General features: G+C 39.1%; 1 protein-coding gene across 1 annotated transcript in view; it reads left to right on the forward strand.

The window, feature by feature from the left end:
- ABCC12 (ATP binding cassette subfamily C member 12) overlaps positions 1-13,007 on the forward strand; it is a 1,155,696-nt gene that overhangs the window by 600,729 nt on the left and 541,960 nt on the right. The window contains exon 8 of the mRNA XM_044081948.1: positions 2,408-2,555. Coding sequence (XP_043937883.1) covers positions 2,408-2,555 — 148 coding nt within the window. The remainder of the gene's footprint in view (positions 1-2,407; positions 2,556-13,007) is intronic.

A 13,007-nucleotide genomic window follows, 5' to 3' on the forward strand; every position in this document is an offset into this window, starting at 1 on the left:
TTAGACTGACACATATTAAGTTAGTTTTTGTGCTTGTTAGACTAAACCTTTGCAATGACTATTTCTGTTGTTTAACCTTTCCCCTTCTCACACTCAGTTTCCACTTTGAAGTTAACTGTTCACTCTGCACAGGCATTTTGTCTGCTTGTGTTTCTAGACCTTTCTAACATTTACCTTCAGAATGCTCCTTGTACTACCTGTGCTATTGCCTTCATCTTATATACAACTAAATCCCCTCCCTATAACTTGTAAAGAAATACCAAGCCAAGCTAATGTCTTAATTGAGTAAAACCTTAAACCTCCTGTAGTGAGGGTCCACGGGATATATGCAAATACCCCATTAAGGACATACCAATGTTTCAACTACATGTCTTCTGAATGCCCATAACTTTTTACTTTTTAAGACTTTATGGGTACATTCAGCCCCATAAAGCCAACTCCCTAATAATTGTTAGATATTTCTTTCACACTTTTTCATTTAAAGCCTTTCTCCTACCACTCAGCACTCAGCTATAACTTCTCTTTTGCTTACTCTCCTGACCATTCGCTGTATATAACCTTATCACCTCTTCTTACACGGTGACCATATGCTTTTCTGAGAGGGAGTATCTACTTTATACTGGATGTAAATATCCTCTTACTCTTGATATTTTAAAACTAATATTTCATACAAATAATATAATGGTGAAGGTGTTTACCTTACAGACACAACATGCAGAGTTTGATTCTCACTTAGGGTAATTGGCTGGACTTAAAATGCCTCTTAAAGGCAGTTAGCCTAGTACTAATCTATGAACCTATGTGTTAAATATTTAAATGTTTACTTCCTTAACTGGTTTTGTTTTGATTGCATATAATTTTGTATCTATTATTTGATGTGATTTGCTAACTACTGTCTCCTTAGCTTGCGTTGCCTAAGACCTTGGTCATGCCTGAAAAGTTTCCTTGGACCAGTACCCTTACACAGTTATAAATAAAAATAAAATTAAAATGAGTGTGTGATATCTGTTAGCCACAGTTGTTTTCTGTACTGTTGCAGCACTCATAATATCATATACCTTTTTTTCTGCTTTCTTACTAGCTTCTCACTCCTGGCCAGCCATCTTCATATTCCCCATCAGAAGATGAATTTATATATTGCCACTTAGAAACACATTCTTGTTCGAGCAAAGTTACATAGTAAATGGTAAACAACATTATATCATATTTGGGTAGCATTACAAATCCTCACAACTAATACCCGAGAATCATTATATGTTATTATTTGGTGAAAATATAATTTAACCCTGAGTTTGCTGTTCACAATGTTAACTTTATTTAATTGGCTGTCCTCCAAGAAATTTACTTTTGTATCAGCAATAAACAATTCTCAGAAAAATATGCTACTGGGGCACTGCATTCATTCTGTTCTTTTTATTCAATACTAAGTCTCCATTTATAGGATTGTAATCTCAGGACATTGTCTCGTAATGACGAATGCAAGTATAAACATCTTAAAGTCTTGCATACTAATGAAACTTTCACAGACTGTAAGAATATCTCAGAAAAGCATATCATGTTATATGCATTGATGTCCATGACACTTGCAAGTTATATTTAATTCCCCAAGCTCTGATGTCTAGGTTTGCAAAAACAGAAAAGAAAAGATTGAGTCATCAGTTTATTGAAACAAAATACACCAATTCTTACAATATCTAAAGTACATTAGATCACTACTTTAAATTCATGGCATTTAGCAGTCAGAAAGGAACTCAGGCCATGTATTTCAGACAGTAACTACTGCAAGAATAAAGAGCAACTGATGCGAACAAACTACGGACATAAATAACATCTAAAACTAATATTACTAATTCTGTGTAAGTTGCTGATGGTTAAAACTAAACAATTCAAGAATCTTCAGGTAATAATGATACCGTCTGGGATATCAACGCAATAATAAATCAATTTTTTTTATTTATTTATTTACATTGGAAATGCTCCCTGCACTGCACCCCTGTACCTACTACTTATTTAGTCCAACTTCAAGGTCGTATCACCTCAGAGCCAGGCTAAACTAAGGATCGTGCTTAAAATGGGACTTGGTGCAACATTAGTGTTATACTATGCAAGAACAGGGGTTGAAACAAATACTCAATAGTTGTGCAGGGTGGTTGACTCCACGGTGAAGTCATGTATCAGTTGTGTACTTTTGAGTCTTTCAGTGCTTGCTGTATGTATGGACTTCACATTGCATATTTGAATAGTAGTACTGTGTGTGTGTGTGTGTGTGTGTGTGTGTGTGTGTGTTTGTGCCATACATGCATTCATGGTTATGCTGTAAATTGTCTGACCTATTTTAAGAAAAATTAATTATAAAATATACATACTGGGACTTAACATATTTGTATGCTCTGATTATTGATTTCAGATGGCTATGGCTAGGCTTACTTCAACGTTTCGAAGAATTGCTATTGCTGTGACAGATAATCGTGTTCGAACTATGAATGAAGTCCTAACATGCATAAAATTAATTAAAATGTATGCATGGGAGAAGCCTTTTGCAAAAACTGTTAGTGGTAAGTTCATGCAATCTTAAGATATAAATGTTTATGGAGATCCAAAAGTGATAGTTTTGTTTTTAACAGTGTAGCTCATTATTAAAGTCTACCTCAGAAATGCAGATGACTAGGACAACTAACAGAAAGTTCTCTACAACGATAGCTTTCCTCATAACTGCAATTTTTGTTCATCAATCTTTTTTTTAAGACAAATTGCCAGTAAATTGTACAAACTAATGTGTATGTAACTCTTCTATTTTCTTGGGTTGTGTTTGAAGGTGATCTGAAAAGTTTATATTACTTATCTGATTATCACCAAATAAAATGTTAACCATTTGAAATGTCGGGACCCACTAGACGAAGTCCCAAAGTATGGAGACTGAATGGCCAAAAGAATGAACTTATATACACTAAGATCAAGATACTGTTTTTCAGAATATTCCCTTTTCTCTAAGGTATGGCGATTTCAGAGTTGATATATATATATATATATATATATAAGTTTTGGCGGGGGTGGCAGGCTTGACCCCCACATGGGGGGGTACAGGTGGGGGCTTGCCCTCCTACAAAAAGAAGTTTTAAGGAGAAGAGTGATTTTCAAGATTCAGTCTTCTCTGGGATTTTTTTTTTTTTTTTTTTTTTGGCTTTTTGACACTCAGCATGTTGAGTGCCAATATTTCAATAGTGGGGCAATAAAATACATATATTCTTCACAAAGCTTTTGAGAAGTGTGTGGTCAAGCCCTGATATTGTGTGATTTTTTTTTACAAAATCATGGTAAATGCACTAAGAAAATACAGTGTTAGTTTGGTATTGCCAAGATGTAAAATAAAAAAGCATATTTGCTTGGCCATATGATTTACTTTTCTTATTTATTGAAATTAAAAAATATGCAATAACTGAAATATTATTTTTACTTAAAGGGTTTGAAATAAAGTACAGCACAGAACCCAGTTAAAGAAATATATATATATACACACACACACACACACACATATATATATATATATATATATATGTGTATCTGTGGTGTGTGTGTGTGTGTGTGTGTGTGTGTGTGTGTGTGTGTGTGTGTGTGTGTGTGTAATGTCTCACATGTCTCACATAGAACTATCACAACTGCAAACCAAACACATAAACACACAAAAACATACTCGGAGGCGCTGATTAAAAATCTAACAAAACAACAGAGGCCTCCAAAGCAGACACCCAAGCAACCGCCACCTCAAGACATAGCACATGCAACATATAGTTCACAAAGTCAGTGTGCTAAACAGTCACAGCCCTTAAGGCCAAACAACATGCCAGACACACTTGTAATAGGTGACTCCATAGTCAGTCACACTGACGTCCCGCTCACCAGACTGAACATGGAAAAGGTCACAGTAAGCTGCCTGTCGGGCGCTAGAATCCGCCACATAACACAAGCACTCAGGTCACTCCACAGCAAGTACAAATATGACTCAGTCATTGTCCATGCCGGTGTGAATGACCTGAGACGTACCTCCCTTGACTACATGAAAAGAGACATAGAGGAGCTCTCTGATTATGTAGCCCAGGCCGGTATGACCCTGACCCTGAGCAGCATTTTACCCTCACCAAGAATGATGCCACAGTACAAAGACAAAATGATCAGTTTTAACAATTGGCTTAATTACTGGTGTCATTCTAAGGGGATCCAATGTCTGTCTGCTTGGGATGACATGCTTGACAAGCCACGCTGCTTTGTAAGGGATGGCTTGCACCTGTCACCCCTGGGCTTCCGGATATTGGCCAAGGCTCTTGCCACCCCCATAGTGCCTTTTTTAGGCAAGGCTCAAATGACAAACCTGCCTCCCTAGAAAACACAAGTGGAAAAAACTAAGGGTAATGCTGCTCAATGCCAGAAGTCTAAACCTCAAGATGCATGCTCTCGAAGCCCTCCTCAGTATGGAGAACATCGATGACTGTGCAGTGACTGAAACCTGGTTCAAGGCTCCTGAGAGCACCCCAGCACTATCAGGTTTTACCTCATATCATGCTTTCCGGCCCCAAAACTTGGACCGAACCACAAAAGGAGGGGGAGTATCCATATTCATCAAAGATACCCACACCTCCAGGTTAGTGGCAACGCACGAAGCATCGGAGACCATCCAGGTGCAATTAACCATAAGCAAAACTGTCCTACAGTTTTTAGCATGCTACAGACCACCCTCTCAAACTCAGGAACCCCACACAGCCTTCCTGAAGACACTGGAGAGTATGAATGTCTCTCCAAATACCATCATATTGGGAGACTTCAACTACCCAAACATAAACCAAAATAAAATATCCACAGACCAAGGAACCAAAAAGTAGGAAGCTTCTGGCCAAAAAACCACTTCTTGTTGAATAAAAAATCTTCAAGTTTAATCAGTTCCGACTGCAACTGCTACAACAAGTAAAACCACACGAAAAATAGCGTAACACAACAGGTACCATAAAGCGCTTTTCGTCGACCTGAATAGGTTGACTTCTTCAGATAAAATGAATAATACAGCTTCCAGCTTATATAATACAAGTAATCAGTCATCAATTAGTAATTATACAATTGACTTAATTAAGACTATTCCTAAGGCAACTAATTGTGCTTAAAATTCAGAATAGACAATATTATTAACTAGATACTAGTAGTATACTTTGAATTTTCATATGATGTTAACAAAGTACTTAAATTATACTGAATGTTGCACAGTATGCTTAAAACATTTCATTGTAAAGGGAATTTATTAAGAGTCTTAATAATCACATTATATTGAAACCTTATTGTTAACTAAACAAGGAATACTCAACGTCTCTCCAAATACCTAATACCTAGAAAAATACTCTAATAAAAACAAGCAATCCAGTAGTAAAATGCTCTCCTTACATCTTATAAAATTAGCTACAATTTGAAATATTGAAACTAATAATTTTGTAATATTTATAATAATTATAAGTTCACAGTTAGGGTGAAACCTTCATGATTTTGAGGAAATACCAGTCAAAGACTCGAGTTGGTTAATGGGTCTAACCCTAGTTCCTAACACGCTTGTACTTAGACTGGGAACATTACTCAAGCCCCAACACCCTAGCCCAAAGGTTCCTAGAATTCATAAACTCAAATGCGATGGAACAACTAGTCACCATTCCCACAAGAGGAGATAATATACTAGACCTGATCATCACAAACATGGGGACAAAATGCTCCACACCGGAAGTATACCCCTCATTGGTGAGATCAGGCCATAAATTAATCTCACTGGAAATCCACATCCCGCCCTCACCCCCTGCACAAAAGACCACAGTGAAGAACTTCTCAAAAGCCAACTTCACACTTCTTAAGACTGAAGTGGTATCCTTCAAGGCCCCTGGGCCAGTGGAAACCACAACCCACACTGCGGAATCCTTTAGAAATGCCTTCTACGGGCACCTTCAAGAATGCATGGATCATGCAATCCCAAATAAAACCAAGACCCATTCCCCCAAAGGCAGGCACCCGGTCTGGTGGACCCCAGCCATAAACAAACTTTACAACAGGAGGAGGAAGCTACTACATGACAGAGCAAAATCCCTAAAAGGGAAGGCATCTCTGATCAGTACTAGCAAAAAACTACGATCACTCATAAAATCATCCAAGGCCAACTTTGAGAAAAAAATCGCAAAAGACACAAAAGACAATCACAAGGCCTTCTTTAGCTATGTTACAAACCTGGGTGGAAACTCCCAGATATGCTCAGAGTTAGTCCAAAATGACACAAAATACACTGAACCCACAGACATTGCCAACATCCTGGCAGACAGGTTCAGTGCAAATCCCCAAAAGGAGAAATATCTATCCCAGCAGAGTGAAGCCTCCCTAACATCTCAGATGCCCAGGTGAGAGCCGCCCTCTCTAAAGCTAAAAACACAGCATCAATGGGACCGGACGGTGTCCCGGGCTGTGTGCTACATGAACTCCAAGAGGAACTAAACCCACACATAAGGCTGCTGTTTAATCTTAGCCTTACTACAGGATAAGTACCCAAAGAGTGGCGTATGGCAACAGTGGTCCCACTCCACAAAGGCGGTGCTTCTACGGACCCTGGAAATTACCACCCCATAAGCTTGACGAGCCTGGTCTGCAAAGCTATGAAGAGGATCATTATGGAACTCATAAACAAAGACATTGGGGACCTACAGACATTGGATCCTACCCAGTTTGGCTTTGTCGAGGGCAGATCCTGCCTTTTGAACTTGGTCGACTTTTTTGAAACAGTCACTAAGGCCATTGATGAGGGTAAGGCAGTTCACACAGCCTACCTTGACCTTGCAAAAGCCTTTGACACAATACCCCACTGGGGCATCATAGACAAACTCACCAGCTTAAATGTAAACCCATATGTCACAAGATGGGTTGCAAACTGGCTCAAGGACAGAACCCACAGGGTCAGAGTTGCTGGAGCTATGTCAGACTCTAAGCCGGTCACAAGCGGTGTCCCACAGGGCTCAGTCCTGGGACCCCTCTTGTTCGGCATTTATTTTTCCGAGGTGCAGGCAAACATAGGAGGATTGTGGCTGGCAAAGTTCGCAGATGACTGCAAACTGGGCGCCATAATTGATACTCCAGCAGACACAAGCATCCTTCAGAGAGTCCTCATAGAAATGGATAATTGGTGCCAGAGCCATGGCCTTAAGCTGAACGCCAAAAAATGTATAGTCATACCCTTTGGGAAAAACAAGGTACCCACAAATTACCACATAGGTGGTAATCCATTAAGTACGGAAGAGGTAATCAGGGACCTAGGGACCCAGGTTGACAGTAACCTCTCATTTGACACTCACATTGCCAAAGTGGTTAGGAAGACCTTCTATATTGCCCACCTTATCATGAAGGGATTCCCATCTAAATCAAGAGAGGTCATTGTGCCCCTGTACTCTTCTCTTATCAGGCCTATGATTGAGTACAATGCCCCATTTGGGATGTATCTTACCCGACACCTGCAGCAGTTGGAAAGACCCCAAAAGTTCCTCACCAAGAGGATAAAGGGTCTCAAACATATGTCATATGCTGCCCGACTGAAGAAACTCCATCTCTATTCAGTCGCATACCACCTACTCAGAGGTGATCTGTGCCTGACGTACAAGGCCATGTCCAATCCAGAATTAATGGGCATGCTCCACCTCAGAAAATCCAAATCCATCAGAGCCATGAGAGCAAGAGACTTGAACCTCAACACAGAAATAAATAGGACGTGCTGGAGGGACAGATTCATAACCCAGAGGCTCCCTACACTCTGGAACAGAATCCCAATCCATGTTAGACAGAGCCCCTCACTAACTCTATTCAAGAGAAATCTTGACGAGTGGATGGGAGATCGTAGGTTTACCCCGGGGGTCATTTCTGTGTCACTACTAGACAGAGGCACAGTAAACTAAACCCTAAATGGGCATAGTATTCTCATCCTAAGGGGTGGTGAAAGCCACAAACACTCTGGCTAGGCTTATAAATGCCCTAGGGCAGATAGCCTAGTACAAAGCTATGAACCTATGAACCTATATATATTGTAATGACAATGAAAATCTGAACTGGCTAATTGTCATATGATTTCGTAAAGGCCAACAATACCTTCGCACAGCCGGTGGACAGTCATTGCTGGAGAACTGGATCACCATATAGAGCTTGGTATTATAGTGGAAAGCTGTTTTATCTTCCACAAACCGAGAATTTGCTAATAATTTGCCTTCTCAAAGGCATTAGCATCCACCCAATTAACAAGGACCGCTGTATAAGCTGGCCTACAATGTACGAGTAAAACCGATAAAGCATTGCATATTTAAACTGCATGACAGGTGCTGTATTGAAAAAGACTGATCAGAACTGGATACAGCCTTCTAGAACTGTTCAATGTCCACATAATTGGTGTGAACAGGAATACTGACACTTCTTGACCCTCTGCTATTCACTCCCTACTTACTGAGTGACCCAAGACAAATGGTACCAGATAAGATACAGGCAAGTTCACTGTATTATGCAACTGCTCATTGCTTCAGAAATCACAAAGCAAATGAGGGGTAACATTTAGCTGAAAAATATACAAGTGAACACATAGTTTGTAAAAACATGCTAGATGCTTTGACTGCATTATGATAAATGCTTCTTTTGTTGTCATTTTTATTGAGGAATTATGTCACTCGTCTATTCAGGACACAATAGATGAGACTGTGGGTTCTGTTCAAGCAGCTTTATTATGTACAAACACATTAGGATTGAGGCTTAATACTTTAACTTAGGTAAACTTATAAACAAACTAGCTATTACATTCATACATGCTCACTCTCTGGCTGCACTCTCAAAATGACACTGAATATAGCATGTGCTCACTATTTATATATGCACGTTCAGTCCTTGAAACGCTCTTAAAGACACAGCACACACACACACACACACACACACACACACACACACACACACACACACACACACACTCACACACACACACGCACACACGCACACACATACACACACACACACACACACACACACACACACACACACACACACACACACACACACACACACACACACACACACACTGTTCTACATCCTCCCACTTTGAGAAATAAATCATGCAATGTTGAAAAGAATAATTGACATGCAATCAGTATAAATAATTCTTGGTCATACAGTTCTACAGAATTAAATACACATATATACAGTTAAGTCCAGATCACTGTGTATTTCACACTAGATCTGGAAATGCGACCAAATTGTGTGACATAGAAATTAGAATCAGACTTGGCAACAGGGACTGTCTCTGTGGAATGTTCAACGTTCGGGACATCAGGAACGTCAGCAGAAATGGAAGTGGAAGTTAAGACACGTTCTGCAACAGGAACATTGTCTAGGTTGGTCTGAGATCTAGAGTCTATATCACAGGAACTATGCTCTGATATCAATTCTGATACAGGAAGAAGATGTCTGCGATTTCTTCTGTACTCCACACCCTCAGACATATACCTGTTACTTGACCAATCCGGTCGAAACCTTTCGCCGTTTGTATCCTCACTGTCTCTCCTTCTTTCAATGGTTGAAGAAATCTGCTTGATTTATCATAGCTGGACTTCTAAACAGAATGCTTTCTGAATAGTTGAGCTCTAATTGTCGTGTTGTTCTTAGCTTTAGGCCTCAGCAGACTGGAACTGATGAGCAATGTTGTTCTGGTTTGTCTAGACAGAAGTCTCTGAGCAGACGAGCCAAGTATATTGTCACTGGGTATGTTTCTGCGATTAAGTAAATTCAAATAGACATCGGTATTATCATGCTTTGACTGCTTTGGTAATTGCTTTGCACTCTGTACTGCATATTCTGCTAGTATATTTGACTGTGTGTATTTAGGACTGTTAGTAACACGTACAAAGTCCCATTCTCTTGTAAATTTTCGAAACAACTTTCTAGTGAATTGAGTACCATTGTCAGAAATAACTTTGTGTGAACTACCATGGTATGAGAAATGACATTTCAACTTTGTGATAACAGCAGTGGACGTTAGGTTAGGTAGTAAATCAATCTTAAACCATTTTGAATAGGAGTCTACCAATACCAAGTAATGCTGATTGTTCCAATCGAATATATCAGTGGCTCCTGTTAACCAAGGTAGTTCAGGAACTTGGCTTAGCTGAAGTGATTCTTTTTGCAAATGCAGTTTAGTACTATTACACACTGAACAAGATGAAAGTACTTTATCAAAGTCTTTTGCTGGAAAAGACCAAAATACTAGTCCTCTCGCCCTTCTTTTAGTAGATTCAGAACCTGGGTGATGACGATGCAAACTCTGGATATATTCATGCTGTAAAGAAGTAGGAACAACAATTTTAAAACCTTTGAAAATAATGCCATTTTCAATCAACATCGCATTTCTATAAGGAAAATGAATTTGCACTTCAGGTGGTACACTAGATTGCTTTCATGGCCATCCAACATTAATATAGTGATAGAGCGTCTGCAAAATTGGATCTGTCTTTGTATGATCTTTGAATGATTGCTCCCCAGGCTAGTGAAAGCAGATAAGGTACACATACTAAACCGAAAGTACTTGATAATAGTGTTCAATCTTACTCACAAACACTGGCTAATCTACAATGTATGTACTGTACTTGTGTACTATATATGTATTCGACCTATGTTCCAAATGTCAGCTGTACACCACAAATCTATTAATTACCTTAATTTTTAAATTAATATTTTTTGTTTTTTCTCTCCACTGTAACTGTTGATGTGCTGCATACCACTGTAAAAACATGTCTTTTGTAATTTATGTGTATACTGATCATGTCTAAATGACTAAATGTATTTGTAATTTTTCTATGTGGAGCTTTTCTCCCTGGGCCTTTGCTGAAAAAGGGCCTTTTCATCTCAGTCAGACACCCCCGGTTAACAAATGTAAAATAAATAAATAAATAAATCTCTCAGCTCATAAAGTCTCATGGTAGAAAAATTATGCACTTCCATGATGTCAAAGTCAAAATTCTCTTCATGAAGCTGTTCCGTTGTAATTCTGGGTGATCTGGATAAGGTATCAGCCAGATAAAGAAGTTTGCCTTTTGTATAGACCATTTTGAAGTTGTACTTTTGCAATTTGAGCATCACTCTTTGTAATCTTTCTGGAGCGGAATGCATAGGCTTTTTTAAAATAGTAACTAGAGGATGGTGATCAGTTTCAATCTGAATAGCTCAACCATAGATATAATCATGAAACTTTGAACACACAAATACTATTGCCAAAAGTTCTTTCTCAATTTGCGCATACTGCATTTCAGTTTTGGTTAGAGTTCTCGATGCACAGGCTACTGGTCTGCCTTCTTGAAGAATGACTGTGCCAAGACCAAATTTTGAAGCATCACAGGAAAGGGTTACTGGTTTAGTAACATCATTGTAACTTAATGTAGGTGGAGTGGCAATTTTCCGCTTTAGGTCATCAAATGCTTTCTGGTGTTGATCTAACCAAGACCATGTAACATTTTTATGTGTCATCTCTCTCAATGATGCTAACTCACTGAAGTCTGGTATAAACTTGCCTAAATAGTTAACCATGTCAAGAAAATTTTGTTGAGCCTGAACATTATCTGGTTCTGACAGCTCGAGAATGCCTGCTTATTTAGAAGTGTCTGGTTGCAAGCCAGTACTAGTAAATAGATGACCTACATATGTAACTTGTGTTGGTCTGAATTTGAACTTCAGAGGATTGAGCTTTAAGTTCACTTCACATGCCCTGTCTAGAACTCTCTTAAGGTTTCTGTCATGCTCTGCTTCACCATTGCCTCTGACTAATAAATCGTCTACGATTATGGCACAGGGATATCCTGAAAAAATTAGCTCCATTGCACGCTAAAAGACTTCACTTGCAGAATTGATTCCATATGGCATCCTGAGGAATTTATATCTGCCAAATGAGGTAAAACAGTGACATTCAATATTAGGGCTGTGACCTCTTCAATGCATTGGATGATGTGGTCTCTTCGATGCTTTGTTAAAATCTCTTGGGTCAGTACGTATTCTGATTTCATTTGAGCCTTTTTTGTGAGCTGCTTCCATGGACGAAACCCATTCAGCTGGTTCTGTAACTGGACACATTACACCTTGTTGCACCATTTTATCCAGCTGAGCTTTGACTCTATCCTGCATGGCTATTGGAACTTTTCTTGCCTGTCTGACCACTGGACTGACCTCTGGGCCTAGTTTCATAGAATACACAACTGGAAGTTGCCCAACTTGTCATTAAAAATAGTGTACTCTGAGAAAATAGCTTCAGTAAAACTGGAGCTAGGAGATGTGCATATATGATAAACTTCTTTGGTAAAAGAAAGCAGATTTATTCTCAAACTGTCTCTGAGACCCAATAATGACTGCACAGGTCTTCGAACCACATACAATAACAAGTTGTAACAGTTCTTGGCCAAATAACATGAAAGTGCTACTGAGCTTTCGGTTTGAATTTCTTCACCTCCATAAGCAACAAGTTTCACACAACTGGCCACATTGAGTTGCTCATTAGCTCTCCCTTAACAAAAGTATCTACTGACATAACATTGCACTTTGAACCAGTGTCTACTTTGAGCTCAGTGGATTTACCATTGCTCCGGACAGTACAAAACACTTCTTGTTAAATTCACTGCATTGACCTTTTCACCAACTACTGATACACCATCTACATAGAAAGTAGACTGCTGCAATTCTACTTGATCAGTTTGCTTTCTTGTGTGACCTTTCTTTATAACTGTGTGAGGTTTACTTGATTTGGAAAACTTTTGAAAATGATTCCATTTCCTACACTTGTGGCATTGCTGATCAAATTCTAAGCATTTCTCTCTCTTAGACTCATGATTGGCTCCACAATTACAACAGTTAACAATAAGGTTGGACTTTTGTTTTGCTGACTCATGCTTGCATTGCACTGAGCATGCACCTTTCTTAGAACTTGCTGGAAAACTACT

Source organism: Protopterus annectens, chromosome 8.part1 (genome assembly GCF_019279795.1).
Source record: "Protopterus annectens isolate FY-2018-M chromosome 8.part1, PAN1.0, whole genome shotgun sequence".
NCBI classification, from domain to species: domain Eukaryota; kingdom Metazoa; phylum Chordata; order Ceratodontiformes; family Protopteridae; genus Protopterus; species Protopterus annectens.